At 35.3% G+C, this 27296-nt stretch overlaps 2 protein-coding genes and 3 long non-coding RNA genes across 6 annotated transcripts; 3 read left to right on the top strand and 2 right to left on the bottom strand.

Annotated features, from left to right (window-relative positions):
- Positions 1 to 239: 239 nt before the first annotated feature.
- Smurf (SMAD specific E3 ubiquitin protein ligase) lies at positions 240 to 16183 on the bottom strand. 2 transcript variants are annotated; one of them, XM_081991618.1, is made up of 13 exons: positions 16027 to 16183; positions 15821 to 15859; positions 15491 to 15733; positions 14689 to 15094; positions 12225 to 12442; positions 11507 to 12171; positions 8364 to 8518; positions 7919 to 8305; positions 7707 to 7862; positions 5479 to 5600; positions 5233 to 5415; positions 4959 to 5164; positions 240 to 1945 (listed from the first exon to the last, which is right to left on the bottom strand). In XM_081991618.1, exons 1-12 carry the CDS (start codon positions 16079 to 16081, stop codon positions 4977 to 4979), a joined length of 2817 nt encoding a protein of 938 aa, XP_081847744.1. In that variant the 5' UTR covers positions 16082 to 16183; the 3' UTR covers positions 240 to 1945; positions 4959 to 4976. The 2 variants fall into 2 exon arrangements, with proteins under 2 accessions (XP_081847744.1, XP_081847754.1); XM_081991628.1 differs by having other exon boundaries at positions 4959 to 5161.
- LOC145738017 (uncharacterized) lies at positions 3458 to 3979 on the top strand. Its single transcript, XR_014180558.1, has 3 exons — positions 3458 to 3597; positions 3644 to 3815; positions 3862 to 3979. It is a non-coding gene; the product is annotated as an uncharacterized LOC145738017 (long non-coding RNA).
- Positions 16184 to 16539: 356 nt separating the features above from the next.
- Positions 16540 to 27100, bottom strand: Usp15-31 (Ubiquitin specific protease 15/31). Its single transcript, XM_081991605.1, has 6 exons — positions 26708 to 27100; positions 26051 to 26564; positions 22286 to 23370; positions 20250 to 20769; positions 17795 to 18238; positions 16540 to 17677 (listed from the first exon to the last, which is right to left on the bottom strand). Exons 1-6 carry the CDS (start codon positions 26950 to 26952, stop codon positions 17609 to 17611), a joined length of 2877 nt encoding a protein of 958 aa, XP_081847731.1. The 5' UTR covers positions 26953 to 27100; the 3' UTR covers positions 16540 to 17608.
- Positions 19128 to 19982, top strand: LOC145738011 (uncharacterized). Its single transcript, XR_014180549.1, has 2 exons — positions 19128 to 19308; positions 19348 to 19982. It is a non-coding gene; the product is annotated as an uncharacterized LOC145738011 (long non-coding RNA).
- Positions 21104 to 21952, top strand: LOC145738024 (uncharacterized). Its single transcript, XR_014180565.1, has 2 exons — positions 21104 to 21354; positions 21417 to 21952. It is a non-coding gene; the product is annotated as an uncharacterized LOC145738024 (long non-coding RNA).
- Positions 27101 to 27296: the final 196 nt, after the last annotated feature.

The raw sequence follows: 27296 nt of genomic DNA, 5'->3' as shown, positions 1-27296 counted from the left end.
TACAAATAACGTTTGACTTTACACACACTGAAAAATTACTATTTTTGGTATTTTGTAGTCAGATAACGTCGAGTAGTAGTGTAGCTCAATTTGCCTAGTCTTAATTACTTTTTGGATTTCGCTTGTTCTAAGACAACTTATTCCTGTTAGTCTAACCATAATAACTTAACTAACTAAAGTATTAAAGGGAATTGCCTTTTTAAAATTGACACTGGGAAATGGTAAATAAATTTACGGTAAAAGGTGATATAAGGCATTTATTAGTGTTTAATAGTTTTTGCCTATACAAGGCCTACCTGTTTCCAGGCGTGACACTGCAACCGCGTACATACAAAATATATGAAAAATAAAAATGTGTACAACGAAAATCGTAAAATAATCTACTATACAGAAATATACAATTATAAACAAAAACATATCCTTCTGTATGGGTGCTTTTATAATAAAGTAAATAAAATTAAATAATAGGCTTTTCCATCTATGTATACATACTTATAAAAAATATTTACACAATAACAGAGTATTATCCATTTTCCTGAACTAAACAGTAGATTTCCGCGCGTTAACAGCTAAAATTGCTTTCAGTGTGCTTTATATTTATCTTTTAATATTTACAAACTTATAAATTAAATCACAATTTTTCTTCAACATTATACAAAGTAATCCACTTTTTCATTCAGTTTCTTATCGTTTTAAAAACAAATTTAATCTGTTTTAGAGTCCCAGGAAATTTTATATGAGACATAATAAAACTAATAACGTAATATCAATAAAAGTTAGTTTCTTTGCCAAGTCGTAATTTAATTATGAATGTTACTGGAATTGGTACTTTACGGAGAATTATTTGCTTGCTGTATTTATCTCTAAAATGTAATAGCACCATCTGGTTAAATGGTGGTTGGATCAATATTAGATGTTTGTATCAAAAAACCGTTTATCCAGAACCAGCAACTTTTTACACAAATACATCTCTGAAATGACGCTTAAACTGGAAAAACTTCATGGATTGAATCCAATAACAACCATAATAGAAACTTTTCTACTGCTATTGTTTTTGTTATTTATTTAAGTGGACTACCCTGTATACAGGGTAGAGTATTCTAGTCAGTCATTTCAACATAAACCGTAAAACAATGTTATAAAGCTGTGCACAATCAACGGGCAATATACAGGATTGTCCTTCAATAAATGCGATTACCCATCAATATTGTTCTGTAACGGTTTTTGGTGAATTGGCCAACTTAACCCTTGATTTGCCCTACCCCATATTAGATGCAATAACATTATCAATAAGAATTATCTATAACAATAGTTCAACTGTGAAATTCATATGAATAATTAAAATATAACAACAATCAACGGTCAAATTGCCTGGATATGTTTAGTTTGATAGTTCTGTTAGTAAACATTTGAGCGTTTTCTGGTATCAAAGGAGTTCAGATTTACGCCAACTAAAGTAATTTTCACGGCGTATTAGTCTAAGCAAAGCTCATACTTGGATAAACCAAGTTTACTACAGTCACTTATCAGTACTGGCAGCACTGAAATTGACTAGAATTATTGTTTTCTGGTGGTAAATTTGTACAAACAACTTAGTAGTTGCGTAAATGTGAATCTCTCCTTTCTGTCAGTTTAATTGAAAACAATAAACCTAAATTTGCACTGTTTGCAAAAACAAAAACACGTTACCTTTCCAGGGAAAAGGCACCGCATGTTTGATTGTTTGCTTCTTCATATACGTCAGACATTTTTATCTATTTACTTACGTGGGACTTTGCTAACTCTAGACGAGGCACTTGATGGTGAATCGAATACTAAGACGGCGGCGTGAATATGCGTGAAAGGCACTGGACACAGTCTTCATTCACAATTATTAGGAAAACAACTTCTAGTTGCGTGTAATTTCGTTTGAGTGTCAGCTCAAAACGCGTTGAGCAAACATCATCTGCCAATAAAAAGATTGTCGTATCAAATAATTCGGAAAGAAGAACAAATTATGATAATTCGCAACTTTTTAGTGCTTGAAAAATTGCCTTTATGTATAACTATTCAAACCAAATATGGCACAAGCCGGCAACTCCGCAAAAAGTTGATGTTTGTGCTTTCAGTTTGACCTTTGTCTCTTTGACATTTCGTTAATTAACAAGCCATCATTGAATTTAGTGATGCTTCAAAATATATCAAATTACATCAGTGTGGCGTCACTCAACTCTTAGAAAAGAAAATCATAGAAAACCCCATTTTGTACCCCATTATGTACCTGGTGTGCCTCTCTATTTAAGTCAATTTTGAAATTATAGGTCACTTTTTGAGTTGTTGGATTAATATTCAAGTTTCTTAATCAATTTTCTAGTTTCCTAGTCTATTTCCTTAGTAAAATCCTAAAAATGTTTGCGAGAAATTTGAAAACTGACTTCTCAAGTCAAATTTCCGATCCTACAACATTTTTTGAAGTTTTAGGTAAATTTTCACGCTAGTAAGTCAATTTTTAAGTTTCCTGGCCTATTTTTTTAGTAAAAGAAGAAGAAAATAAATTTTTAGGGCTTTTCTCAAGTTTGTTAATCAATTTTCAAGCTTCCAAGTCTATTTCCTTAGTAAAAACCTAAAAATGTTTGCGATAAATTTGAAAACTGACTTTTCAAGTCAAATTTCCGATCCTACAACATTTTTTGAAGTTTTAGGTAAATTTTCACGCTAGTAAGTCAATTTTTAAGTTTCCTGGCCTATTTTTTAAGTAAAAGAAGAAGAAAATAAATTTTTAGGGCATTTCTCAAGTTTGTGAATCAATTTTCAAGTTTCCAAGTCTATTTCCTTAGTAAAAACCTAAAAATGTTTTCGAGAAATTTGAAAACTGACTTTTCAAGTCAAATTTCCGATCCTACAACATTTTTTTAAGTTTTAGGTAAATTTTCACGCTAGTAAGTCAATTTTTAAGTTTCCTGGCCTATTTTTTTAGTAAAAGAAGAAGAAAATAAATTTTTAGGGCATTTCTCAAGTTTGTGAATCAATTTTCAAGTTTCCAAGTCTATTTCCTTAGTAAAAACCTAAAAATGTTTGCGAGAAATTTGAAAACTGACTTTTCAAGTCAAATTTCCGATCCTACAACATTTTTTGAAGTTTTCGGTAAATTTTCACGCTAGTAAGTCAATTTTTAAGTTTCCTGGCCTATTTTTTTAGTAAAAGAAGAAGAAAATAAATTTTTAGGGCATTTCTCAAGTTTGTGAATCAATTTTCAAGTTTCCAAGTCTATTTCCTTAGTAAAAACCTAAAAATGTTTGCGAGAAATTTGAAAACTGACTTTTCAAGTCAAATTTCCGATCCTACAACATTTTTTGAAGTTTTCGGTAAATTTTCACGCTAGTAAGTCAATTTTTAAGTTTCCTGGCCTATTTTTTTAGTAAAAGAAGAAGAAAATAAATTTTTAGGGCATTTCTCAAGTTTGTGAATCAATTTTCAAGTTTCCAAGTCTATTTCCTTAGTAAAAACCTAAAAATGTTTGCGAGAAATTTGAAAACTGACTTTTCAAGTCAAATTTCCGATCCTACAACATTTTTTGAAGTTTTAGGTAAATTTTCACGCTAATAAGTCAATTTTTAAGTTTGCTGGCCTATTTTTTTAGTAAAAGAAGAAAATAAATTTTTAGGGCATTTCTCAAGTTTGTGAATCAATTTTCAAGTTTCCAAGTCTATTTCCTTAGTAAAAACCTAAAAATGTTTGCGAGAAATTTGAAAACTGACTTTTCAAGTCAAATTTCCGATCCTACAACATTTTTTGAAGTTTTAGGTAAATTTTCACGCTAATAAGTCAATTTTTAAGTTTGCTGGCCTATTTTTTTAGTAAAAGAAGAAAATAAATTTTTAGGGCATTTCTCAAGTTTGTGAATCAATTTTCAAGTTTCCAAGTCTATTTCCTTAGTAAAAATCTAAAAATGTTTTCGAGAAATTTGAAAACTGACTTTTCAAGTCAAATTTCCGATCCTACAACATTTTTTGAAGTTTTAGGTAAATTTTCACGCTAGTAAGTCAATTTTTAAGTTTCCTGGCCTATTTTTTTAGTAAAAGAAGAAGAAAATAAATTTTTAGGGCATTTCTCAAGTTTGTGAATCAATTTTCAAGTTTCCAAGTCTATTTCCTTAGTAAAAACCTAAAAATGTTTGCGAGAAATTTGAAAACTGACTTCTCAAGTCAAATTTCCGATCCTACAACATTTTTTGAAGTTTTAGGTAAATTTTCACGCTAGTAAGTCAATTTTTAAGTTTCCTGGCCTATTTTTTTAGTAAAAGAAGAAGAAAATAAATTTTTAGGGCATTTCTCAAGTTTGTGAATCAATTTTCAAGCTTCCAAGTCTATTTCCTTAGTAAAAACCTAAAAATGTTTGCGAGAAATTTGAAAACTGACTTTTCAAGTCAAATTTCCGATCCTACAACATTTTTTGAAGTTTTAGGTAAATTTTCACGCTAGTAACTCAATTTTTAGGGCATTTCTCAAGTTTGTGAATCAATTTTCAAGTTTCCAAGTCTATTTCCTTAGTAAAAACCTAAAAATGTTTTCGAGAAATTTGAAAACTGACTTTTCAAGTCAAATTTCCGATCCTACAACATTTTTTGAAGTTTTAGGTAAATTTTCACGCTAGTAAGTCAATTTTTAGGGCATTTCTCAAGTTTGTGAATCAATTTTCAAGTTTCCAAGTCTATTTCCTTAGTAAAAACCTAAAAATGTTTTCGAGAAATTTGAAAACTGACTTTTCAAGTCAAATTTCCGATCCTACAACATTTTTTGAAGTTTTAGGTAAATTTTCACGCTAGTAAGTCAATTTTTAAGTTTCCTGGCCTATTTCTTTTGTAAAAGAAGAAGAAAAGAAATTTTTAAGACACTTCTCAAGTTTGTGAATCAATTTTCAAACTTCCAAGTCTATTTCCTTAGTAAAAACCTAAAAATCAGCGCAATCAAACTACTTACCTCGGTCAGAAGTTGAAATCATTCAACGGCAAAGCCGCAAGTCTCCTCGACGGCCTGAGTCAACTTTTCGTACAACACCTGATAGGACTCGTACGGGGGTATGTCGATCCGATTGAAGCAAGTGTGCGCTTTGGGCAAATTCTGAGGGGGCGCTTCGATGCAATGAATTGTAAACAACCGGGGCCCGGCCGCTCCAGTGTTACCTACTTGGACAAAACAACCCGCGCACGGTCTTGAAAACGATCACATTCGATTAGTGAGACGAATCAATCACCTTGAAGCGCCTTAAAGCCCTGCAGCGGTACCCGCGAGCTTCCAGTAACGAACTGAAGCAACCTGGCGCGCATCTCCTCCGAATAGGACTCCACTGCTTGCCAGAACCATTGCACCACCGGCGTTTCGAGAGTGCAGTGCTTTAGACGGGTGTGGGCTCGCCAATCGTTTATGTCGATTGATCCTGTTGTTAAATTTAAAAAAAACGAGTTAGATTAGTTGGCAACATTGTTTGGATAAATCTTACCTATTCCGCTAATCACCAGTTCTAGTTCGCGCTCGTCGAAAGGTCTCAAAGAAGCGGGTGGGATTAGTTCGGTAAAGCCTTTTTGGAGCGCCAGAAATTGTTGTTCTATACCGCGCATAAATCTGAAAATTGATTGCAAACTCAAACTTAAGGCTATACGCTCAAAAATACAAGTTGTTAAACGTGATTTTTTACATTTTAGTATACAGTTGACTTTTAATGCTAGAACTGACTTTACTAGGTCTAAAGAGAGTCCAAAAATATATTTTCAAGACTTTAATTGGTGTACAACTGAATTTTCTGGACTGGACAACAAGTTTAGAAGTAAATTAAATTTTCGGACTATTTTATTTCTAAAAATTAGTTCTCAAGACTATTATTGTAGCATTTGGTACCAACATTTTTTACTTTTATTACTGAAGAAACTTGACTTTTGGAAATAGTCTTAAACTCGATTTTTCAGTCTTAAAAAGCACTAAAAACAGTCTGAATTTTTTAGAGATGCTACAATTTATTGCACCTATGAGTGTAGAAGTCAATTTAATAGTGAAGAAGCTTGAAATAACATTTTCAAGACTATGGTCAGTGGACACACTGGTTTTTAGGCCTGATAAGTCAAAAACTTTGTAAAGATAGTCTTAAAACTCCATTTGAGGCACTGAAAACAGCCTTAAAACACTAAAAACAGTCTAGTTTATTAAGAAATACCCGAATTTTTAGCACTGAGGTGTCTAGAAGTCGATTTAATAGTGACAAAGCTTGGAATGCCATTTTAAGTCTATGAAGAATGTGAAAATTGTTTTTTAAGTTTGCTGTGTCAATAACTTGGTGAAGATAGTCTTGAAACTCGATTTTCCAAGCTGAAAGCAGTTTTGAAGCCTAAAAATAGTCCAGAATTCGAAGAAAATGAAAAGCAAAGTAAAAAGCACGAAAAGTTCGTTTACAAGACAATTTTCATGAATCTAATGTTAATGTCCTACATCTAAGACTATTTTCAAGACTAAAATATTGAAATTTGTCTTCAAATTATGAAAACTTACTTCAAATGCAAATTTTAAGCTTCTGATGTCACTTTTCATTAGTTCAGTCACATTTTGGGGTTCAAGTCAATTTTTAAGGTTTAAATGTATGAATTTGTAGTAACAAATTCTTGAAAAAGTAGTTTTTATGTCTACAAGTCAATTTTTAGTATTATAGCCTCTCGATTTGCATGAAAACTGGTTACAAACACAATTTTTAAGATTCTGAAATTTTTATCTTTTCTAATTCAATTTTCAAACCTAAAGTCTTTTAGTTTGTCTGGAAACTATGAAAACTGGCTAGAATAATATTTTTTAAACCTCTTAAGTGAATTTTTCGTTTCCAAAACAATTTTTAAGTTGGGTTGGGTTAGTTTTGGGTCTTTGACCGTAATAACGTGTAATAAAGTGCTTGTTCCAACGGTCTGACAGTTATGACAAAAAAACCGATTTTTTAAACAGAAATTTGAAAGACTGTATTTTCCTTAGGAAGCACTTTTCAGGAAAATGACAAATGAATGTCAACTTATTTTTTAATTGGCTATGGATTGGTGAATTATTCACATTTAAAACTGGACCACCCTGTATGTGAAGAAAAAAATCGTAGTTTTACACCAAATTTAGTAGGTCTCTGGCACTTTTTAGAAGGTCGGTAGAACTTAGAGGCCTTTGGCAGATTCAAAAAAGTCCTAAAGACCTCTGACAATTTAAAACAACCCTGGAAAGGTTTAAGACACTCTCGCACTTTTTAGAGGGTTCTCAATAGCATTTAGAGGCCTCTGGCAATTTAAAACAGAAAGTTCTCAGTAGCAGTTCGAGTAGCATTTTCGAGAGTCTTCGGCGCATTCAAAACTGTCTTGGAGGCACTTTTTAGAAGGTTGTCAATAGCATTTAGAGGTCTCTGACACTTTCAATGTGGCCCTACTGGTTTCTGGTAGTTTAAAACAATTCTTGGAAAGTTTAAACTTTGCAGAAGCCATAGTTTATGATCAACCAAAGTTTATATACCCTTGGAAAACCCTCTGTTCATTTTTTTAAAATTTTATCTCGGTTTTTGTACGTTAGATTTCGAAATGCTTAAGAAAATCTCTTTAAAATGTGACATTAGTAACTCAAAAAGTCTTGATATACGGATTGGTCAAAAGAAATTTGTCAGTAATGGACAGAGATCTGAAAAAGGTAACTGACAAAGAAAACCACTTGACTCACCTGTAATTAACATAAAGCTTAACGTATTCCCTTTTATTGTCTTCGGTGACGGTGATAGAAGACCCGCCTGGTTTCAACTCGTGCACCTTCACCACTCCAAAACTATTGTTCTCCACCGAAAACGTCGTATCCAGCACGCCATCAATGTTGTTTTCCCTATACATCCCCAATGATAATAATTAACGAATTGTCCTGATTGGAAACAAACTTACAACATCCAAGTGAGACTGCGGTGCAACTCCGGATCAACTCCCTCGATATCTTGCAACGTGATCGGCTTGTTCAAGAGTTGTTTGTAGAACGGCAACGTAAATCCACCCTCGAGCTGATGATTGTGGAACACGGCAACGCCCAGTATTCGACCCACAAAATGAAAGTAGGATAAATGTTCTGGATTCACTGCCGAGTCCGGATTGATTTGTAGCGTGTAGTGATCGTCGCGACTGTACTGAAATAGTCCGTACTGAGGATTCAGCATTTCTCTGGAGAGTAAGTGGAGCCATTCACGAGCCACCCCTCCGTAGTCTAGGCCTTCTTCGCCTCGAAATTTGACCATTAATCGTTTGCGCATATCTTTAGGGCGCATTTTCATAATAAGTCTGTTGGAGAAACCCCATATAAACAAACCAAACATTGTAATAACAAACCAGTAAGTACCTGTAACTCTCTTCAAACACTTCAGTTCTCGATACTTCTAGTCGGCAGTGACCACTTTGGGGTTGTAAAGCGGTTAACTCCGCTCTAAGCACCTTCAGTTTGGCGACTAAATCTCTTCGGTATTTAGGTAAATGCTCGTTTTCACTCAAAAGGCCCTGCAAAATAAAAAAAATAGACCTTGTAGCAAACACTGCCAAACGCTATGAGATGATGATCAAGTTTAAACAAGAGTCTTTATTTGCAAATTTCTTATTGTAAAGGTTGTTACCAAACTGCAATTTCTCATACAAATTATGTCTACTATCAAGAAAAAAACCCGTTGTTGATTTACTTTTATACAGTGTGGTCCAGTTTTAAGTGTGTATAATGTACAATAATTCACCATTTAATAGCAAATCAAAAAATAAGTTGACTTGCATTGTGTCATTTTTCTGAAATACGTTTCCTAAGGAAGATACAGTCTTCCTAATTTCAATTTAAAAAATCGTTTTATAGTTTAAAACTGAACATTCAAGACTTGTGAAAGTCCAAATTTGTACTGAATAGTCTAAAAACTTGCTTTTTACTACTAGGAATGGTCTTATGATTCACTTTCTCAGACTGCCATCCTGGTTGAGTGTCTGAAACTAAAAAACTAAAAAAAGTCCGGAAATCAAGACAAAGATTGTATTGTGCATGAAATTCATTTTTTACTACTAAAAATAGTATAAAAGTTGACTTTTAATGCTAGAACGGACCTTACTAGGACTAAAGAGAGTCCAAAAGTGTATTTTCAAGACTTTAATTGGTGTACAACTCAATTTTCTGAACTGGACAACAAGTCTAGAAGTAAATTAAATTTTCGGACAATTTTATTTCTAAAAATTAGTTCTCAAGACTATTATTGTAGCATTTGGTACCAACATTTTTTACTTATTACTGAAGAAACTTGACTTTTGGAAATAGTCTTAAACTCGATTTTTCAGTCTTAAAAAGCACTAAAAACAGTCTAAATTTCTTAGAGATGCTACAATTTATTGCACATATGAGTGTACAAGTCAATCTAATAGTGAAGAAGCTTGAAATAACATTTTCAAGACTATGGTCAGTGGACACACTGGCTTTTAGGCCTGATAAGTCAAAAACTTTGTAAAGATAGTCTTGAAACTCGATTTGAGGCACTGAAAACAGCCTTAAAACACTAAAAACCGTCTAGTTTATTAAGAAATACCCGCATTTTTAGCACTGACGTGTCTAGAAGTCGATTTAATAGTGACAAAGCTTGGAATGCCATTTTAAGTCTATGAAGAATGTAAAAATTGTTTTTTAAGTTTGCTATGTCAATAACTTGGTGAAGATAGTCTTGAAACTCGATTTTCCAAGCTGAAAGCAGTTTTGAAGCACTAAAAATAGTCCAGAATTCGAAGAAAATGAAAAGCAAAGTAAAAAGCACGAAAAGTTCGTTTTCAAGACAATTTTCATGAATCTAATATTAAGTCCTGCATCTAAGACTATTTTCAAGACTAAAATATTGAAATTTGTCTTCAAATTATGAAAAATGCAAAAACTTAGTTTTGGGTCTTTGACCGTAATAACGTGTAATAAAGTGCTTGTTCCAAAGTTGATCAATATTGCTCCAACGGTCTGACAGTTATGACAAAAAAAAACGATTTTTTAAACAGAAATTTGAAGGACTTTATTTTCCTTAGGAAGCACTTTTCAGGAAAATGACATAATGAATGTCAACTTATTTTTTAATTGGCTATGGATTGGTGAATTATTGACATTTAAAACTGGACCACCCTGTATATTTCCTAGGGCTCTTTTTCTAAAATTTGAAAATAGGAAGAAACAAATGAAGACCTAGATAATGTAAATTATTATCAAATTTAAAAAAAAAAAGTAAAAACATTTTCCAGAATTTAGAAATAGAATAATATTTTTAGCATTTTTAAATGTGGAAAATATGAAACTTCTTTATTCACATTTTTTGTAGGTAAAAATAACAATATAACGACAATAACTTACATACAACACTTTGGTAGGTACTTACTTCAAGTATCTGGCAACGCATTTTATAGAAATTACCCTGTTTCAATACAACAAAATGAAAGACAGCTGGACAAAAGTGAGGTGCAGTTATTGTGCAAAACGTTTTTGGCACTATTAGGAGATTGGGCATTTTTAAGTGACTGCTTGTGTATGTGTAATGAAATTTTGAATTGTTTTTCTATATTCTCAGGGTTTAGTTGCATGTTTGACCTCCTTAATGGAACAAATTCATACAAGTATATCCTCAGCCAGAATTAAATAATGAAAAGTTAGTCTCTCTAAACCGAATAGTTGAAAAACATGAATAATAAAGCAAGATTCCATAGCAAGTTCAATATTAATCCCTTAATCCCCCTAATCATCCCTTTGCTGGCTGAACAATGACATGACGTGCGACGAAGAGGTAAGAGCGAGAATTGAAATGGCACATAGGGCATTCAGCAAATGGAAACCAACTCTCACTAATAGAAACCTCACAGTTCAGACGCGGTTAAGAACACTCCGCTGTTACGTATAGAGCATTTTTTTGTACGGATGTGAAACATGGACGCTTAAAGTTGACATCATGGTTAAAATAGAAGCGTTTGAAATGTGATGCTATCGAAGAATCCTCAAGATCCCGTGGACTGCACATACCAGTAATGAAGAAGTACTCGGACAGCTGAATAAGGATCGAAAACTCCTGAACACCATAAAAACAAGAAAGGTCAGTTATTTCGGGCATATAATGCGAGGTGATAAATATCACATCCCTCGCCTGATTATTCAGGGAAAGGTTGAAGGCAGAAGATGGATAGGTTGCAAAAAGCTATCCTGGCTGCAAAATATTAGAAACTGAACCGGACTGGGAGTAGAACAACTATTCCGAGTAGCAACAGATAGAGACCAATTCAACCAAATTGTCATGGAGATGGCGCACGCCTGAAGACAGGCACGGCACCGAAAGAAGAAGAGATCCCTTGAATCTGGACCATTAACAAAAGTTTTAGCTACATTTGAGTTAGTTATTGGAATTGTCTTGTCTTGTTAATGGATTCTATCTTCAATTCATCAGTAATATCACTGATTGAATGAAAAGAAAATAAATAAAATGTTAATAATAAAAAACTTACCTGAGGTAGATCTTCATACACTCGCGGTCTTGGGACAATAGCAGTCGGATTTTGGGGTGCTGCCCCATTATTTATGGGTGGAGGTCTGCTGGGCGACGTGGGGGCAGGGGAAGCGACTACAACAGGGCTGGCTTGGGCAGGCGGTTGACTAGACGGCGGCGGGACCACCCGCTTCAATATATTGTTGAGTATTTGCGAGTTAAGGCGAGGATCTGTAAACTGTGTAGTGCGGCTGTTGTGGTCCACGAAATAAACTCGCCCCGACGACGTTTGTCGCATTTCCCAGCCAGAGGGCAACGGCCCCAAATGGTCCAACGCCAAACTCAACGGGGTGAGATCTTTCGGTATTCTGGGATCATGCCACGTAGACACGCCGGTCGGGATATGAAAGAAGTAGACTTGTCCTTGTTGGGTCGTTCTGAGTTCGTAACCGGGTGGCAGATCTAGTTTCGATGTTGCAACGTTGCTACCGTTGGCGGGCAGTTGTCCCACTGCGGCGGCGACTTGCGCCGTGAGCACCGAGTTTCGATTTCGAGCTGCTCTTCTACGGCCACTACCGTCGCGACGCTCTTCTGCGTTACGCGGACGACGTTCACGATTCGGCGGACGTTGGGGCGTGGCAACGTTCGTTGAACCATTCGTAACCGCCGTCGTGGAAGCTGAACCTGATTCAACTAGATTAAAACCTCCCCGAATAACATCAAGAACATGAACTCACTTAATGCCGCGGAAACAGCCATGGAACTGTGTGGGGTAGATGGGGAAACTGGGGACTGCACTGAGGGAGGGGTTATAATAGGCCTGGATTCTGATAGAGGTGGCACCGCTACACTCCCAGTTGGAGTTGCAGCTGGAGAAGTCAAGGATGTACTCGTTCCCGGACTGAGAGGCAGACTCATAGTAACTTGATTGTTATTGTTGGTGTGTTCCTCATTTCTGCAAATGACAAACTCAATTTAAAGTACACAGAAAGTTTACATGACATAAAAGTAACTAAACACTGTGTCTAAAAGCAAAAAAGTGGTTTTGTGACTGAATAAACCACCCAAAACACCAGAAATTGGATTCTTTAATAATAAATAATCATTTTCCAAAATTGTTGATCATAAAATGATAGAGTAAACAGAAGGTGTCAAGTATTCCATGGAGAATGAGTTAAAAAATAAGTTAAAGTCTAATAGTTCTTTAGAATAAACACACTAAACAGTTCTCCAGATTGTTGTAAATCCATTCATTAGACTACTTTTTAATTACAAACTGACAAAGAAATGTGTTTCTTGGAGGAACCACACTGTAAGTAGTCTTTACAGCTCCATGGATTCAACATTGACAGTTGGGGCATTAAGGAATACTTTACTTACGTCACGTGACAGCTGTAATAACTATCAAAAGTATAAAATGCCAAATAAATGTGTTTATTTGAGGAATTACCCTGTGAGTTGCAAATTTGTCAATTCTGACGTTAAGAACACGTAACGTTACGTCAAATTTTGTCCATAGCACTATAAATACAATGTTCAGTATGATTTATCTAGGCGGTAAAACTATTTTGGATTGGTAATTTCGCGTCACAGCTGTCAGGTGACGTAAAAAAACATCTCTGTTAATGTCACAACTGTTAAATTTAACTCTAAGGAGCCATAATTACTACTTGCAATGAGATTTTTCAAAAAAATTCATTTAAATATAATCCGCATATTCCAGTTATGACAGTTGACAGCTCAAGTCAGGTGCGTAAGAAACATATTGAAGTGTTACTTAGCGTCGCAAATGTCAAATTTGGGACTTTCTTGAACTACAAAGTATAACTGTTCTGCAATTTCAAATCACTGCTGGATGAGCTTCAATAATTATAACAGTTATAACAATATAGTGTTATTGACTATAAGCCACGCTGTCAAATTTATTGGCCAAATATTATACTACAGAGAACATGTAAATAGTAGTATTCTATTAAATATAATGCTCTTTTCAAACTGCCTATTCTCTAACTATCTTTTAGTAACTTTATTGTTTTTCAAAATTACAGTTGCCATGACGTTATCATCTTTTAAGGTCACTTTTTTTTATCGAAATTAAACGGACATTCGTCTTCAAAATATGATTGTGATGATCATGATAATGAACTCACAACTTTTCAAAAAGTCATAAAATCCTATTGACTTAACCTACATAAAACTTAAAATATAGTGCCAAAGAAAGTAAAAAATATTTTTTTAGATCATTTTGGGGGTTAAGTCATTAAAGGCCAAAGCAAAAGAATGCATGAAAATTGACAGTTAAATCCTTTTATTAGAGACTGAGTCCTACTTGGTTTTAGAAGTTTCTGAGCTTAGCAAGCACATAAGTCTTTATCTAACAAAGGCTATTAGACAGAATATAAAAAAATCTTTTAACTTCCTGATTTGTCTGAAACTAAAGTAAGTACCTGCTTAGGAAATAAATGTAAACAAATAGAAAACATTTATTGTGGTATGAGTGTATTGTGGAATTTACCCTCCTATGGCCACTGTGTTTCTGATATGTTTACATAGAGAGCCCCAGTAGATTAATTGCCTAGAAGACAGAGGGACAATAAACAAGACATAGGACAGAAAACCAACCAGGCATAAAGACGTGAAAGGATGAAATCTAAGCAAAAATCAGTACAATAAGTATTAGACAACAACAAGTTGCGATATACAGCCTATTATTTTAAACACTAAAATAGATTAACTCCAGACCTGAGGCGTTTTGTTCAATTGTCAAGTGTATGGAAACTGCTGTCACTTTATCTTAGATACCATCTATTAGGGTTTTAGTGATACCAAATTCTAATTTTTCCACAGGTAAACAAATAGACAAACTAATATACAAGATTTTCTACCACCCTACCGGATTTTTTTTAAACTTTGACCTGAGCCGTCTTGATAAGATTGTAAATTACAAGTTAATAACCAATTTGTATGACATCAATATTGATTAAAACTGCTGAATAATGAAACTTATTTCATGGAAATCATGGGATTATTATAAAGCTTTGTCAATAAATCAGAGCTAAAGTGGATTAAGTTATAAAATGCACTAAAATTGCTGTTCATTTCAAATGACTTTTATTTTGAACCAGGTGGAAAAACTGATTCATTATGATGACACAAAAAATTGTCTGAATGTTTGAAGAAAATATCTGTAAAGAAACTTACCTCATATCACTAACTGAATTATTATTAATATTGCCACCATTCTCATTATTAATATTAGCAGGTCGTAGTTTGCCCATAATGATTCCTTTTCCATTGGCCTGTGGTCTCACCCATTGTGTAGACTTGGTCAAATGGTTAACAAAGTAAGGGCGACCGTTAGACGCTCGGCGTTCCTCCCAGCCTGAAGGCAGCACTTCATCAGTGCTTTCACTATTATTTGTTATTTCCAGGTGACCATTTTCATTTGAAGGGCCATTTAAGGGTCCTCTGATGTCACCCAATGGGCTAACAATTGCCAGAGGAGTGCCACCACAGGGCCCATCTCTGGACAGTAATGATATGATTATTTGGCCTTTAACTGGTTCACTGTCATCTTGTGAGGCTTTACACAAGTCAAGACATTGGTCTGAAAGAGGAAAAAACATAGTTTTTTTCTTGTTAAATGACCTTGGTGATAGAATAACAAAGGTAGTGAACTTACACAATGTTTAACTTGCAGTTTTAAATTTACTGCTTAATTACTTTTAAAGACTGTAAAAACTAATTATCCTATTTCAAGGAGATCTAAATAAAGATATTACAAGCATTTTTTTGCTGCAATTTACACAAAAGTAGGAATATTACACTTTCATAAAGTACACCAGAAATTAAATAACAAGCACACAATACTTTCCCTGTTATGGTTGAAAAATTAATTTAATGAGCAATTAGCAACTAATAGGAGTAATAGTTTCTATAAATTGATAAAATAAGAGAAAATTTTGCAATCCAATAACACTTAAAACTGAGCAAAAATACTTACATCCAGTATCCTTAAGCCTCTGAATCAATGAATTGACAATACGAACACAGCCCAAGAACCCACTTCCTTGCCTCTTTTGCACCTTTCGATGGTTCCATACTGATATGGTAATACTATCATTTTTTCCTATGTACAAATCATAGTGTGAGTTCCATTTGGGGTCCAGAGTGTTCTTCACAGTTTCTGTGGAGTGACACTGACCGTTTCCGTCCACTGTTATCTTGGCGAAAGGATCAGGAAGCCCTAAAATTTCACAGAATCATCTTAGAACCAATGGCCATATTCTATGAGGTGAAGGTCACTGAAAACATGAAAATTGAGACCACTTACGAAATAAATCCTTCCGGACCAAATTCCTAGCGCAAAGTACTGCAACAAAAACGTGTAATTAGCATCAGTTACATCATGAATTAATACTTGGGAGGTCCCTTGATTGAGGCCATATTGTTTGACGGGGTTATTTAAAGTTTTAAATAAACAATCTCGTACATGTGAAGTGGACACGGGGTGCAATAGACAGTTAGAGGTGTACTTACTGGTTAAACGTATCTTTTGGGCCCCATTTCGACGGCCGGACGGGGTACTGGACATCGTAAAAAAAATAAAACAAACTTTTTAATACAACATCGAACCAACATCATAAAACGGTCGCCATGTTTGGATTGGCGACTGGGTCTGTCAAACGTCAATTTATGAAAGGAGAACAGGAAAACGTCAGTCAACTGTCTGTTAATTGTCACCATATATCAAGCAATATCCAAATTTGAATTTAGAACAAAAAATCAAAAAAAAAAACTGTTTAACATTCATAAAGGAGATAAAGCTTGTTCATGAGATGCTAAAGACATGCTTATTGCTCCATTCGAGGGGTTAACAAGTGATTACTGATTATTTCCTGTAAAAACCGCTATCAAATGACGTCATTGAAAGTGCTGAAGCGTCTCCCCCAACACCACCATATCAGATTTTAATTTTTGTTGGATAAATAAAAATATTAAATCATATAAAAACAATCTAGGAAATCATGGACCCTAGATTGAAATACTATAAAGTTTTTGCAAAGTTTATTGGTGATGTAACAGAACAATAAATATTAAAATTAAGGCACCGGTTTTACATGTTACAATACATTATACTCCTAAGATTATACAAAAAAGCGTATAAAACACACACCTCTCAAACCCCCAGATAGGTGCGCCATCTATTATCATATACTACGCTCTTTTTTTTTAAATCTTAACGGTTACACGCAAAACAACATCAGATCAAAATAACTATGTATTTCACATTACCTTAAATTTACCTACTTGTTTTTTAGGCACTAAATATTCTTAAAACTATTAACAAATTTCAACGAGTAACCGAAACAGTCTTAGGTCTTAGTTTTTAGGACTGTTTTATCCACATCCCGTTAAATTTGTCAACCGGAAGTGATAAAACTAGACGTGAGTGAAATATGATTACTGTAACATATAAAACAACAAAAAGTAGAGTGCGCGTCACAAAAAAAAAACAAACAAAAAAATAATATTCATAATAGTTTTTTAATAAAAATATAATATACTTAAAGTTCTCTCGTAGTGTAATATCACTGTACTCTTTTTCTAATAAAGGGTTGTTTGCAGAAAAAACAACGTCAAATCGAAATAAGGTTTTGTCACTATTTTACAAAACTATTTTCATAATAAAATACCTTAGAAATATGTTAAATCTGTTCCCACTTACGTTTGCGACAACTTAAAGCCTGTAAATACTCTCAAAAACTGTAAAAAATATGATTTTAACTAAATAATGCGGTTGCGTTGAAAATCATCAGTTTTGGGAGCTTACGATAGGTGTTCGATTCGAAACTTCAGATAATGTTTGATTATCTAAGGTTAGGAATAAAATTGGCAAAGCAACCGCACCGTTTCGCTAAAATTGAAGGCAATAACGGGGCCGATGAAACGTTATGTACATATTTATACAGGGGCTGCTTATTGGCCCTATTTACCTGCACGTTTTGTTTTAATAACCCTGTACTTTGCGCATTTCAACTGGTCACTGCCCCACGTACAAATAAACGAAATTCGAATACTATTTACACGGGAACAATGTACAGTTTGCGAAAAGCCTTACTCATGTGGAGTAAAGCAGGGCGTCGTTGTCCTGGACTGAGACTGATTTTTTGATGGGTTGCGGCGACATCTGACGGTAAAAAAGAGAATTAAAACACAGTTCAATTTACACTCATAAAATTTGTTTTTAAAGCTGCTTTATGTTAGTTCATCAATTTCTTTGACATTTAGTTTCACGCAAACTTACCCAATTGACCTTGGTAGTTCTATCAATATCAGAATGACGATGAATGGAGGCAGTGGTGGTGTAAACGTCGTTTTTCGCAACGGGTTCGCGCAGCACCACGTCGATCCCCTCCAGTTTGATGGCTTCGGTCCGAAGATCGCTCATCACAGGAGATTTGGCCGGTGACGTAGACACCACGTAAGGTGGCGCTCCCGTCGAATTAATGTAAACGCTGGTGGTGTACATGGGCGGTTTTTTCGGGGTGATCTCGGTGGAGGATCGGTTCAGCTGCAGGCTCAACGTGGGAGAGTTGCGCAACGGTTCCGTCACTTTGATCTCCAACGATTTCCGGCTGCTGTACAAAGTGTTTTGGCTGTTTCGTAATGCTACCACCTCGTCGATTTTCGAATCGTTGTCTTTTTCGATCGGTTTCTGTTCATCTTTGATTGAAACCGTTTTTTCAACCTGAAAGAGATGATTAGCTTACATTTAAAATGTTGGAACAGTTCGAGTTATAATGACATAGGTGGATGGTGACTTTAAGTAAGCTTTATTCAAACGTTAGCGACGTAATAGTTAACTCTATATACAGGGTGGTCCAGTTTTAAGTGTCAATAATTCACCATTCGATAGCCAATCAAAAAATAAGTTGACTTGCATTATGTCATTTTTCTGAAAAACGTTTCCTAAGGAAGATACAGTCCTCCAAATTTCAATTTAAAAAATCGTTTTATAGTTTAAAACTGAACATCCAAGACTTGTGAAAGTCCAAATTTGTAGTGAATAGTCTAAAAACTTGCTTTTTACTACTAGGAATGGTCTTATGATTCGCTTTCTCAGACTGCCAACCTGGTTGAGTGTCTGAAACTGGCATTCAAGAACTAAAAAAAGTCCGGAAATCAAGACAAAGATTGTATTGTGCATGAAACTCATTTTTTACTACTAGAAATAGTATAAAACTTGACTTTTAATGCTAGAACGGACTAAAGAGAGTCCAAAAGTCTATTTTCAAGACTTTAATTGGTGTACAACCCAATTTTCTGGACTGGACAACAAGTCTAGAAGTAAATTACATTTTTGGACTATTTTATTTCTAAAAATTAGTTCTCAAGACTATTTTTGTGGTATTTGGTACCAAAATTTTTTACTTTTATTACTGAAGAAACTTGACTTTTGGAAATAGTCTTAAACTCGATTTTTCAGTCTTAAAAAGCACTAAAAACAGTCTGAATTTCTTAAAGGTGCTACAATTTATTGCACCTATGTGTAGAAGTCAATAGTAGTGAAGAAGCTTGAAATAACATTTTCAAGACTATGGTCAGTGGACAAACTGGCCTTTAGGCCTGATAAGTCAAAAACTTTGTAAAGATAGTCTTGAAACTCGATTTGAGGCACTGAAAACAGCCTTAAAACACTAAAAACAGTCTAGTTTATTAAGAAATACCCGAATTTTTAGCACTGAGGTGTCTAGAAGTCGATTTAATAGTGACAAAGCTTGGAATGCTATTTTAAGTCTATGAAGAATGTAAAAATTGGTTTTTAAGTTTGCTATGTCAATAACTTGGTGAAGATAGTCTTGAAACTCGATTTTCCAAGCTGAAAGCAGTTTTGAAGCACTAAAAATAGTCCAGAATTCGAAGAAAATGAAAAGCAAAGTAAAAAGCAAGAAAAGTTCGTTTTCAAGACAATTGTCATGAATCTAATGTCAATGTCCTGCATCTAAGACCATTTTCAAGACTAAAATATATAAATTTGTCTTCATATTATGAAAACTTACTTCAAATGCAAATTTTAAGCTTCTGATGTCACTTTTCATTAGTTCAGTCACATTTTGGGGTTCAAGTCAATTTTTAAGGTTTAAATGTATGAATTTGTTGTAACAAATTCTTGAAAAAGTAGTTTTTATGTCTACAAGTCAATTTTTAGTTATAAAGTCTCTCGATTTGCATGAAAACTGGTTACAAACACAATTTTTAAGCTTCTGAACTTTTTATCTTTTCTAATTCAATTTTCAAAACTAAAGTCTTTTAGTTTGTCTGGAAACTATGAAAACTGACTACAATAATATTTTTTAAACTTCTTAAGTGAATTTTCCGTTTCCAAGACAATTTTTAAGTTGGGTTGGGTTAGTTTTGGGTCTTTGACCGTAATAACGTGTAATAAAGTGCTTGTTCCAAATTTGATCAATATTGCTCCAACGGTCTGACAGTTATGACAAAAAAAAAAACGATTTTTTAAACAGAAATTTGAAAGACTGTATTTTCCTTAGGAAGCACTTTTCAGGAAAATGACAAATGAATGTCAACTTATTTTTTAATTGGCTATGGATTGGTGAATTATTGACATTTAAAACTGGCCACCCTGTATGTGAAGAAAAAAATCGTAGTTTTACACCAAATTTAGTAGGTCTCTGGCACTTCTTAGAAGGTCGGTAGCACTTAGAGGCCTTTATACGGTACAACCTAACTCTTCTCACCTTTTCTGGTTGTTTTACAAACTTAGGAGGAACGAATCGCGGCATCCTGGTGACCCAGTGCTCGCTTTCAGAGCCGATCGAGCTGGTGCTTGCCGCCGAACTAGTGTTCGACCCGTTACCGCCCATCGTCCGCCTCTGGTAGAACAAAATGTACGCCCCATTGTTAACCAACAGCGGACTGACGTCGTTACAGTCCTGGCTCAGGTTTTTCACTTTGGCGTCGTCGTACAGGTACCATTGCTGGTCGTACGGGTTCCTACACGCGGCCGTGTAATGACCCGTCTCCAGATCGGTACCGTGATGGTAGCAGATGGCGTACAAATCGTATACGTTCTCGCTACAACAGTTTGAGGCTTTTTTCGATTGTTTCCAGGGCGACCAGCCGTTAATCAATTCCGGATCGGAGATGTTGGTCGATTGCCGACGTTTCGACGCTAGATGGGGAGACATGTCGAAACCGTGTACCGGAAAATCGACCATGGTGGTGAGTTTACTGGAATGGCCGCCCCTGATTGTGTGCCTGTTAAAAGAATTATTAAATACCATAATAACACTTAGTAATAAATTGATCTAATATTTCACTGTGATTTTTAACAGGATCTACTCTTGTTTATAATGGTGAGGAGGTAAAATGAACCTTAAGGTCAGTATTTTGTCTGTTTAAGGATCAATTAACACAGTCAAACCCTAATTTGCCCTAAAAATAGTCTCCCCTGAGTTTGGTTCAAAAAGCTTGGTCCATTAATGTGTAAAGCTGGGTTTATACAGCGCACAATGCATAACATAGAAAGTTGGCTTTACAGTAATGCCTACTGTCGTTTATACAGCGCAACAACACTTGTACAATACCGCATAGAAAGTTCATAATTTTTAACTTTCTATGCAATTCTTATGCGAAAACAGCTGTACGCATGCGCAAAATTTTGTAATGTCATATTTTGACATCCGCCGTCCGTCATTGTATTGTGTTATTGTTTTGTTTATGAATGGTGGATTTGGATTGTTCAAGAATTGTGGTTTGTTGTTGATTTTGTATTTGTGATTTTTTGGTCATTTAGTGCAATAAAAACAGTTGAGGTGTCTACGGAAAAAACAGAGTTTAGTGGTAAAAATTATCTAGAGCTAATTAGTTTCTCTTTACATCAAGAATTTATTAAACAATTGCAGATGGAACCTTGGCAACAATTGGGGCTACTACTCTTGATGGGTGCTGCAGCTACAGCATTAAGCTTAGATGTCAAGAAAAGGAGAATACGGAGGTTTAAAACGCGACCTATGAATAGAAAACGCAATGAACATAGTGTTTTTGAAAAAATAGTTCAGTTTGCAGGAAAAACATGATACAGAGCAGTTTTTCAAATATACGCGTATGACTCCAGAACTGTTCCATAAGTTATTAGCTCTTGTGGGGCCATTCCTGCAGAAAGACAAGACAAAAAATCCAATTAGCCCAAAACAACGTCTTGCCCTCAATCTGCAGTAAGTATATTCTCAATTCCAAATAAAAATGTGTAGTATTGCCAGTTCTGTTTTTCAGTTATTCTATGCAGGAAATAGCATGGAATAATAGGAATAATAACACCTGAACCCTGCCATCTTGTGTTGCCAGTGGTGGTTGGAATCATCTGCATGGTCGGTTTGTGTTGGCTTTCTAAATATGGAGAATTCTAATATATTGTTGTTATTAAAAATGTTTTTTTTCCCCCTTTTCCAACTTTACAACAGCAAGCACATCTTTTTTGCCTTATCCTCCTTATCTGTGCTTGACACGATTGACAAATGGCAAGTGACAGAAAAATAACATTTCACATTGCAATGACATTTATCACGTGTTGTCATAAGCTCTTTTCATTGGTTAAAAATTATATGTTGTGCGACTGTATAAACACCAAAAAGAAACCCTTGTGATTTCTTGTGCAATGTTATGCATTGTGCGCTGTATAAACCCAGCTTAACTAAATCGTTTGAACTAAACAGTTCAATGTAACATTATCCACATGAAACAATTTTTGATAAATAGTTTGAAATAAACTTACTGTCGGAAACGTTTAAAATGAACAATCAGGATATCAGGTAAAGACCAAACATCCAAAGTCTTCACCACAGGTTGGTACTGCTGACAGTGAGGACATCGCCAGGCGTCTGTTAACGTTTCAGCTTCGGTATAGTCGCGCAAACATTCTTCCAACGTTAGTGGGGCGCCCCCCTGCATGGCTTGCTCCCTCAATACTTTAACACTTGAGTGTTCCTCAATAATATCGGCCGCATCGGCTATTATGGACTTTTTGGCACTTTCCGTCCATTCCAAGACGAGTTTAACGTGAGCCGGACCTCCATCTTCACTGCAGAGCGCTAAAGCTTGATCAATGGCCTCCATGAAAAGAGGATGTTCTAGTTGCGGTTCTAAATAGCAAAGCGGTTCTGATTCGTTCCAGGCCGGATCGGATATCCGCATTTTAAAAATCCCTCTAGGCTGAGAAGAGGTGAGTATGTCGTCGTGTAAAATTGGAGCCATTTCTTTCAGGATCAGCTTCTGTAAGTCGTCGTAACTGGTTTCGCGCGACACTTGCATCGTGTAAGGACTTCCAAACTTCTGAAAGTCTTCTCCATTCACTTTAACCACGTTAATCCAGCATAGTAAGACGTAGGCGCTAGTGGCGTCCTCGTCAGACTCTTTCAATCGAGCTGTCTCCACACAATAAATGGGATCAATTTCGGTGATCATCCCGATCGATTGTGAATCATTGAACGTTCGCATGAACCCAGAATCTCCGATTTCGGTGAGAAGCATATTCGTCTTGTCGATGGAAGTATCCGACTCGAGCACCGCCCTCAACTCGCTTATTGAAGCGCCCGAGGGCAGATTGAGTCCAATCTGCACTTGTCGCGGTTGTTGCGACGTGTACACGACCGTCACGTAGATGCTCTGCTTGTGGAATTGGGGCAGTTGCACCGAAATGCACTGGAACGGGTCGAAAGTGTTGGACTGTGTCCGACATCGCGAACAACTCAGCGATGATCTGTACTGAGCCTGGAAGACGCTCTGAATGAAGGAGTTGTTGCAACGCTTGTAGTTTTCCAAAGTTTCGGCCGCGATTACTTCGTCAGGCCTGCCGGATGTCTGAAAAGTAAAATTCAAATAAGTTGGATGATAAGCATTACTATTAAATCAATCTGATGTTGAGTAGTTACCACTAAAAAAATATTACCTGGTTTTGGTCAAACTTGAACCATTTTTAGGCCAAAAGTTGCCCACTGAAAATACAGGTTTTTTAACCTGTTCTTTTGCGCTTTTTACTTCATTTTTAAATGAGCATTTGGAATCTTGACTCTTGATGTGGTTCAAGTTCAATGAAACGGAGAGAACTTTCTTTTTTAAAAATTGTAATTAACCATGACTAATTCTTGGCGACTTTCCCACCGACTTTGAAAGAGAACAAAATCCAGATTATTTCAGAAATGTGTAGATTTAGTAGAGAGTGCACGCCAATAAATATTGCACACAAAAGTGAACAGGTTTTTACCGGACTAGTTTACGCCTACAAAACGTCTCTCCTACTGTTGAACCAAATATATAAGTTGATGATTCATAACTCCAGATCCGTTAGACTTAATCCATTCAATGTTATTGAAATACTAAAATGGGTTGTCTATTGTTATTATTAGCATTAATTGGTAACTAATAATAAAACAAGCAATACTTATTCAAATTGCTTCACACCACATTACCTGCTGGGAACTTTATTACTTATTACGAAAATATATTATTACTTATTAGGTACCTGAGCTCTGAACTTGTTAGTTAACATTATTAGTATGGTAGTTTTCATCAAACTATAACAACTTAAATTTCCTAGTTACCGACACTCAAAGTGTACAATAGTTCAATTTAATACAAGCACAACAACGTAAATTCAAAAATAACTGTAACAAGAAATCAAGTTACTATTTAATGTAAAAATACAAGAAAAAGTCACTCATGTGTCTTTGTTACAGGCTCTGAGGTACAAATTTTTGGCAAATTATGGAAAACTGGCTTCCTACTAAATTCGGAATTGTCTATTAATTTCTGGATATTTGTTGAAAAAATTGTTTGCTATCAGGGAGTAAGGACAGAAAGTTGCATGCCAGAAATTAGAATCACAGAAGACAAATTGTGAACTATCACGAGCTCCATGGAAAACGTTCTTAGCTCATTTACGCTAATTATAACCTTTAACTTATTTGATAATCATTATTAATTAATATAATTTACATGTTTTAGTAGCAGCCTTGATACTTTTATTAGCTTCAGTGTATGGATTTCCCTCTCCAATTTACCTATTCATTTGGATAGGAAAACTATTCTGGGGATTTGATTTGTAAAAAGCACGCACATTCCTGGCGTGCCTTTGCCATATAAACAAACAAGAGAACAATACGCTAATAAATATTCCGTTTACGTAATGTAGGTTTGTTGGATGTTTACGCTGACGTATGTGAAAAATATGAAACGTTTGGTGGGCAAAGTGCATTACTGAAAGTGGCCCAAAGGCTGTGCGCGAATATATACACATAATCTGAAATCGACACGCATTCCAATCTAATGATTAGTCTTGGAGTTTACAAATAGTAGCAGTAGCTTAGAATGTTTTTTGTTATTGATTTAAGTTCAGCATGGGTTTTGGGTCATTCATGAGTGAAAATAAAAAAATACAGTCAACTTGAGACATATGACAGCAAAAATAGACAAAGCTAGACTACTTAACAGTAATGTTCTGTATCATGAAAACAATTAGACAAAATCAATACGCTCTAAAGGAAACCAAAGATAAAGGTGTGACACACAGTGGAACAAATAGACTTTCAAAGAAAAAGCCAATTTGTTTGTCTAAAAGGTGACTGACCCTGTGATATACATTTTACAGTGTGTTAGTACTTAAATGGCAATTATTTTGCTGAAACAAAAATTACATTCTGGTTTTTCAGTGTGAAAACACTCCTTCTACATTTTATAGCAATACAGAATATTTCATTTAAAATGTAAGCAAACAAGACAATTATTATCAAATTTGTCCATACTTCACCATAATTTTAGCAAATAAAAAAAATTAGGCAAAGGTCCAATTTACAACTGGATGATCCAAACATCCAATACAGACAAGGATGACTATTTATAAACAAAAAAATTAGTATGTTTTGAGAGCAAGGCCAGCAGACATGATCAAACTTTTTATACCATTTTTACTGCTTAGCTTTCACCCATCAATGTAAATTGTACAGTAAATTTGGATTTATTTTTCAATCAAAAACAAAGCTCCAACAAATAGGGCCAGTAGGTAAACCTAATTCTGACAATTAAACTCTAAATAAGTAGGAATGGTAAAGGATGCTATAAATTGTGTGGACTTTAGGCAGGATTCAACCCACTATCGACCTTGAGTGAATTGGCAAAATTATTGCATTAAATTTTAATTTATGATTAGATAAAAACTTTTACAGCAAGTGGCTGTAAGAATGCTGTTTTCTGTAGTACTACTACTACTACTGCACCATCAGATTTATTTAATTGATGGCAGGTAGCACAAAACAAAAAACTGAGCAGATGTACACTAATCTCAAAGAAATGCCTATGGATACAACTTTGATTTGATTAGTTGTTATAATCTTTCCTACTTAGATCATATTTGTAACTAAACAATTATTTTAATCTGGTATCCTAGCTATTTGGACAACAAATGAGTCCAAGGTTAATCATTTAATAATATTGACTTCAATAATTAGCAAGGGTCAACCATTCAGAACAACAACAATAAACTCACCTTAATACTCTTATACTTCTTCTTTGAAGCAGTGTTCAGGTCTTCATGCACTTTATCCAACAACCAAAGCAAAAACTCTTGAGCATCATGCTGCTGGTTGCCCTTATACTGGGAACCATGTTTCTCCAACACTTGTTTGAAACTTGTACTCAATTCGGGTGAATACTGGCAAGCCCACAGTGCTTTCAACAGCATGGCCAACTGTTCAGTCACCTCACCTTTGGTTCCAAACTTTTTGGAGTTTAATTTGTTTCGTCTGGCCAAGTCGGTTTTGTACTTGTCCAATACAAAATACTCAGCCAGGATGTCTGTGTGTGAAATGCACTGGATCACTGCATTGATGAAACAAGTGTTGCCTTGGTTTTTCAGGCCTGTGACACCAGGAGTGTCATCTGGAGCCCAAGTTTGGAAACCTACAGGAGGAACTCGGTTGTTGTCTATGTTCTGGTTGATACCAGGCACTCCTCTTATATGCTGGGCAATTTTGCTAATAATTTTCTTAATTGAAGGTCGGCTGGAAAAGAAAAGTTTTCAAATCAATATTTTGAGTTTGCAGAAGGGATTCCCATGAATGGCCACTTGTGGGAAGCTCACAATCAGCCCAAATTATCATTATCAAAACCATAATGGATAGCCCTGCCAAATCAGATTACTCACCGAAATACAACATTTTTGTTGTTCTTTTCGTTATCGCCGTTCGCAAACTTGATATCTGGATCGTTATCGTTCGATTTGGTCCACCGTTTCGACATCCTGGCCGCGTTAAAAGCGTTTCGGGGCAACGTAAAGGTCCTTTTCAAGATCGACGGCTCTGGGGCGCCGTTTTCAAGGGTCATTTCAACGCGATTGAGTAATTCACCTGCCGAGCACGATTTCGCTAGGGCGCAGGCTAAATCGCACATTTCATCACTGTTCACACCATTTTCGTGGCTGATTTTCCACAAAATTTATTACAAACCTACTCGGCGGCTCCAAATCTGGAAAATTTTGCGATTTGTGTCTCTGGGATTGGGAATAAAAATCAGTGAACTGAAGCTAATTTGACACACTTCACTCCCATATTGTCAATCAATCGTTTTGGACATTTGACAGAGCTAATGTTTTGAATATATTGATGTTACCAGTGTGTTAGACATTAGGCAACCCACAATACTTTAAATGAGTTTAATCAGCTTTAATATCAAATCTCAACTATTGCCGTTTCTTTTATTTCGTACGTTACAAAAATGTTTATAACAAAGTTAGG

This window comes from Ips typographus, linkage group LG1 (genome assembly GCF_016097725.1).
Source record: "Ips typographus isolate SLU linkage group LG1, UJ_Ityp_2.0, whole genome shotgun sequence".
In the NCBI taxonomy this organism is placed as follows: domain Eukaryota; kingdom Metazoa; phylum Arthropoda; class Insecta; order Coleoptera; family Curculionidae; genus Ips; species Ips typographus.
Note: the sequence above shows the minus strand (reverse complement) of the source record. Positions and strands in the feature narration are given on the sequence as shown.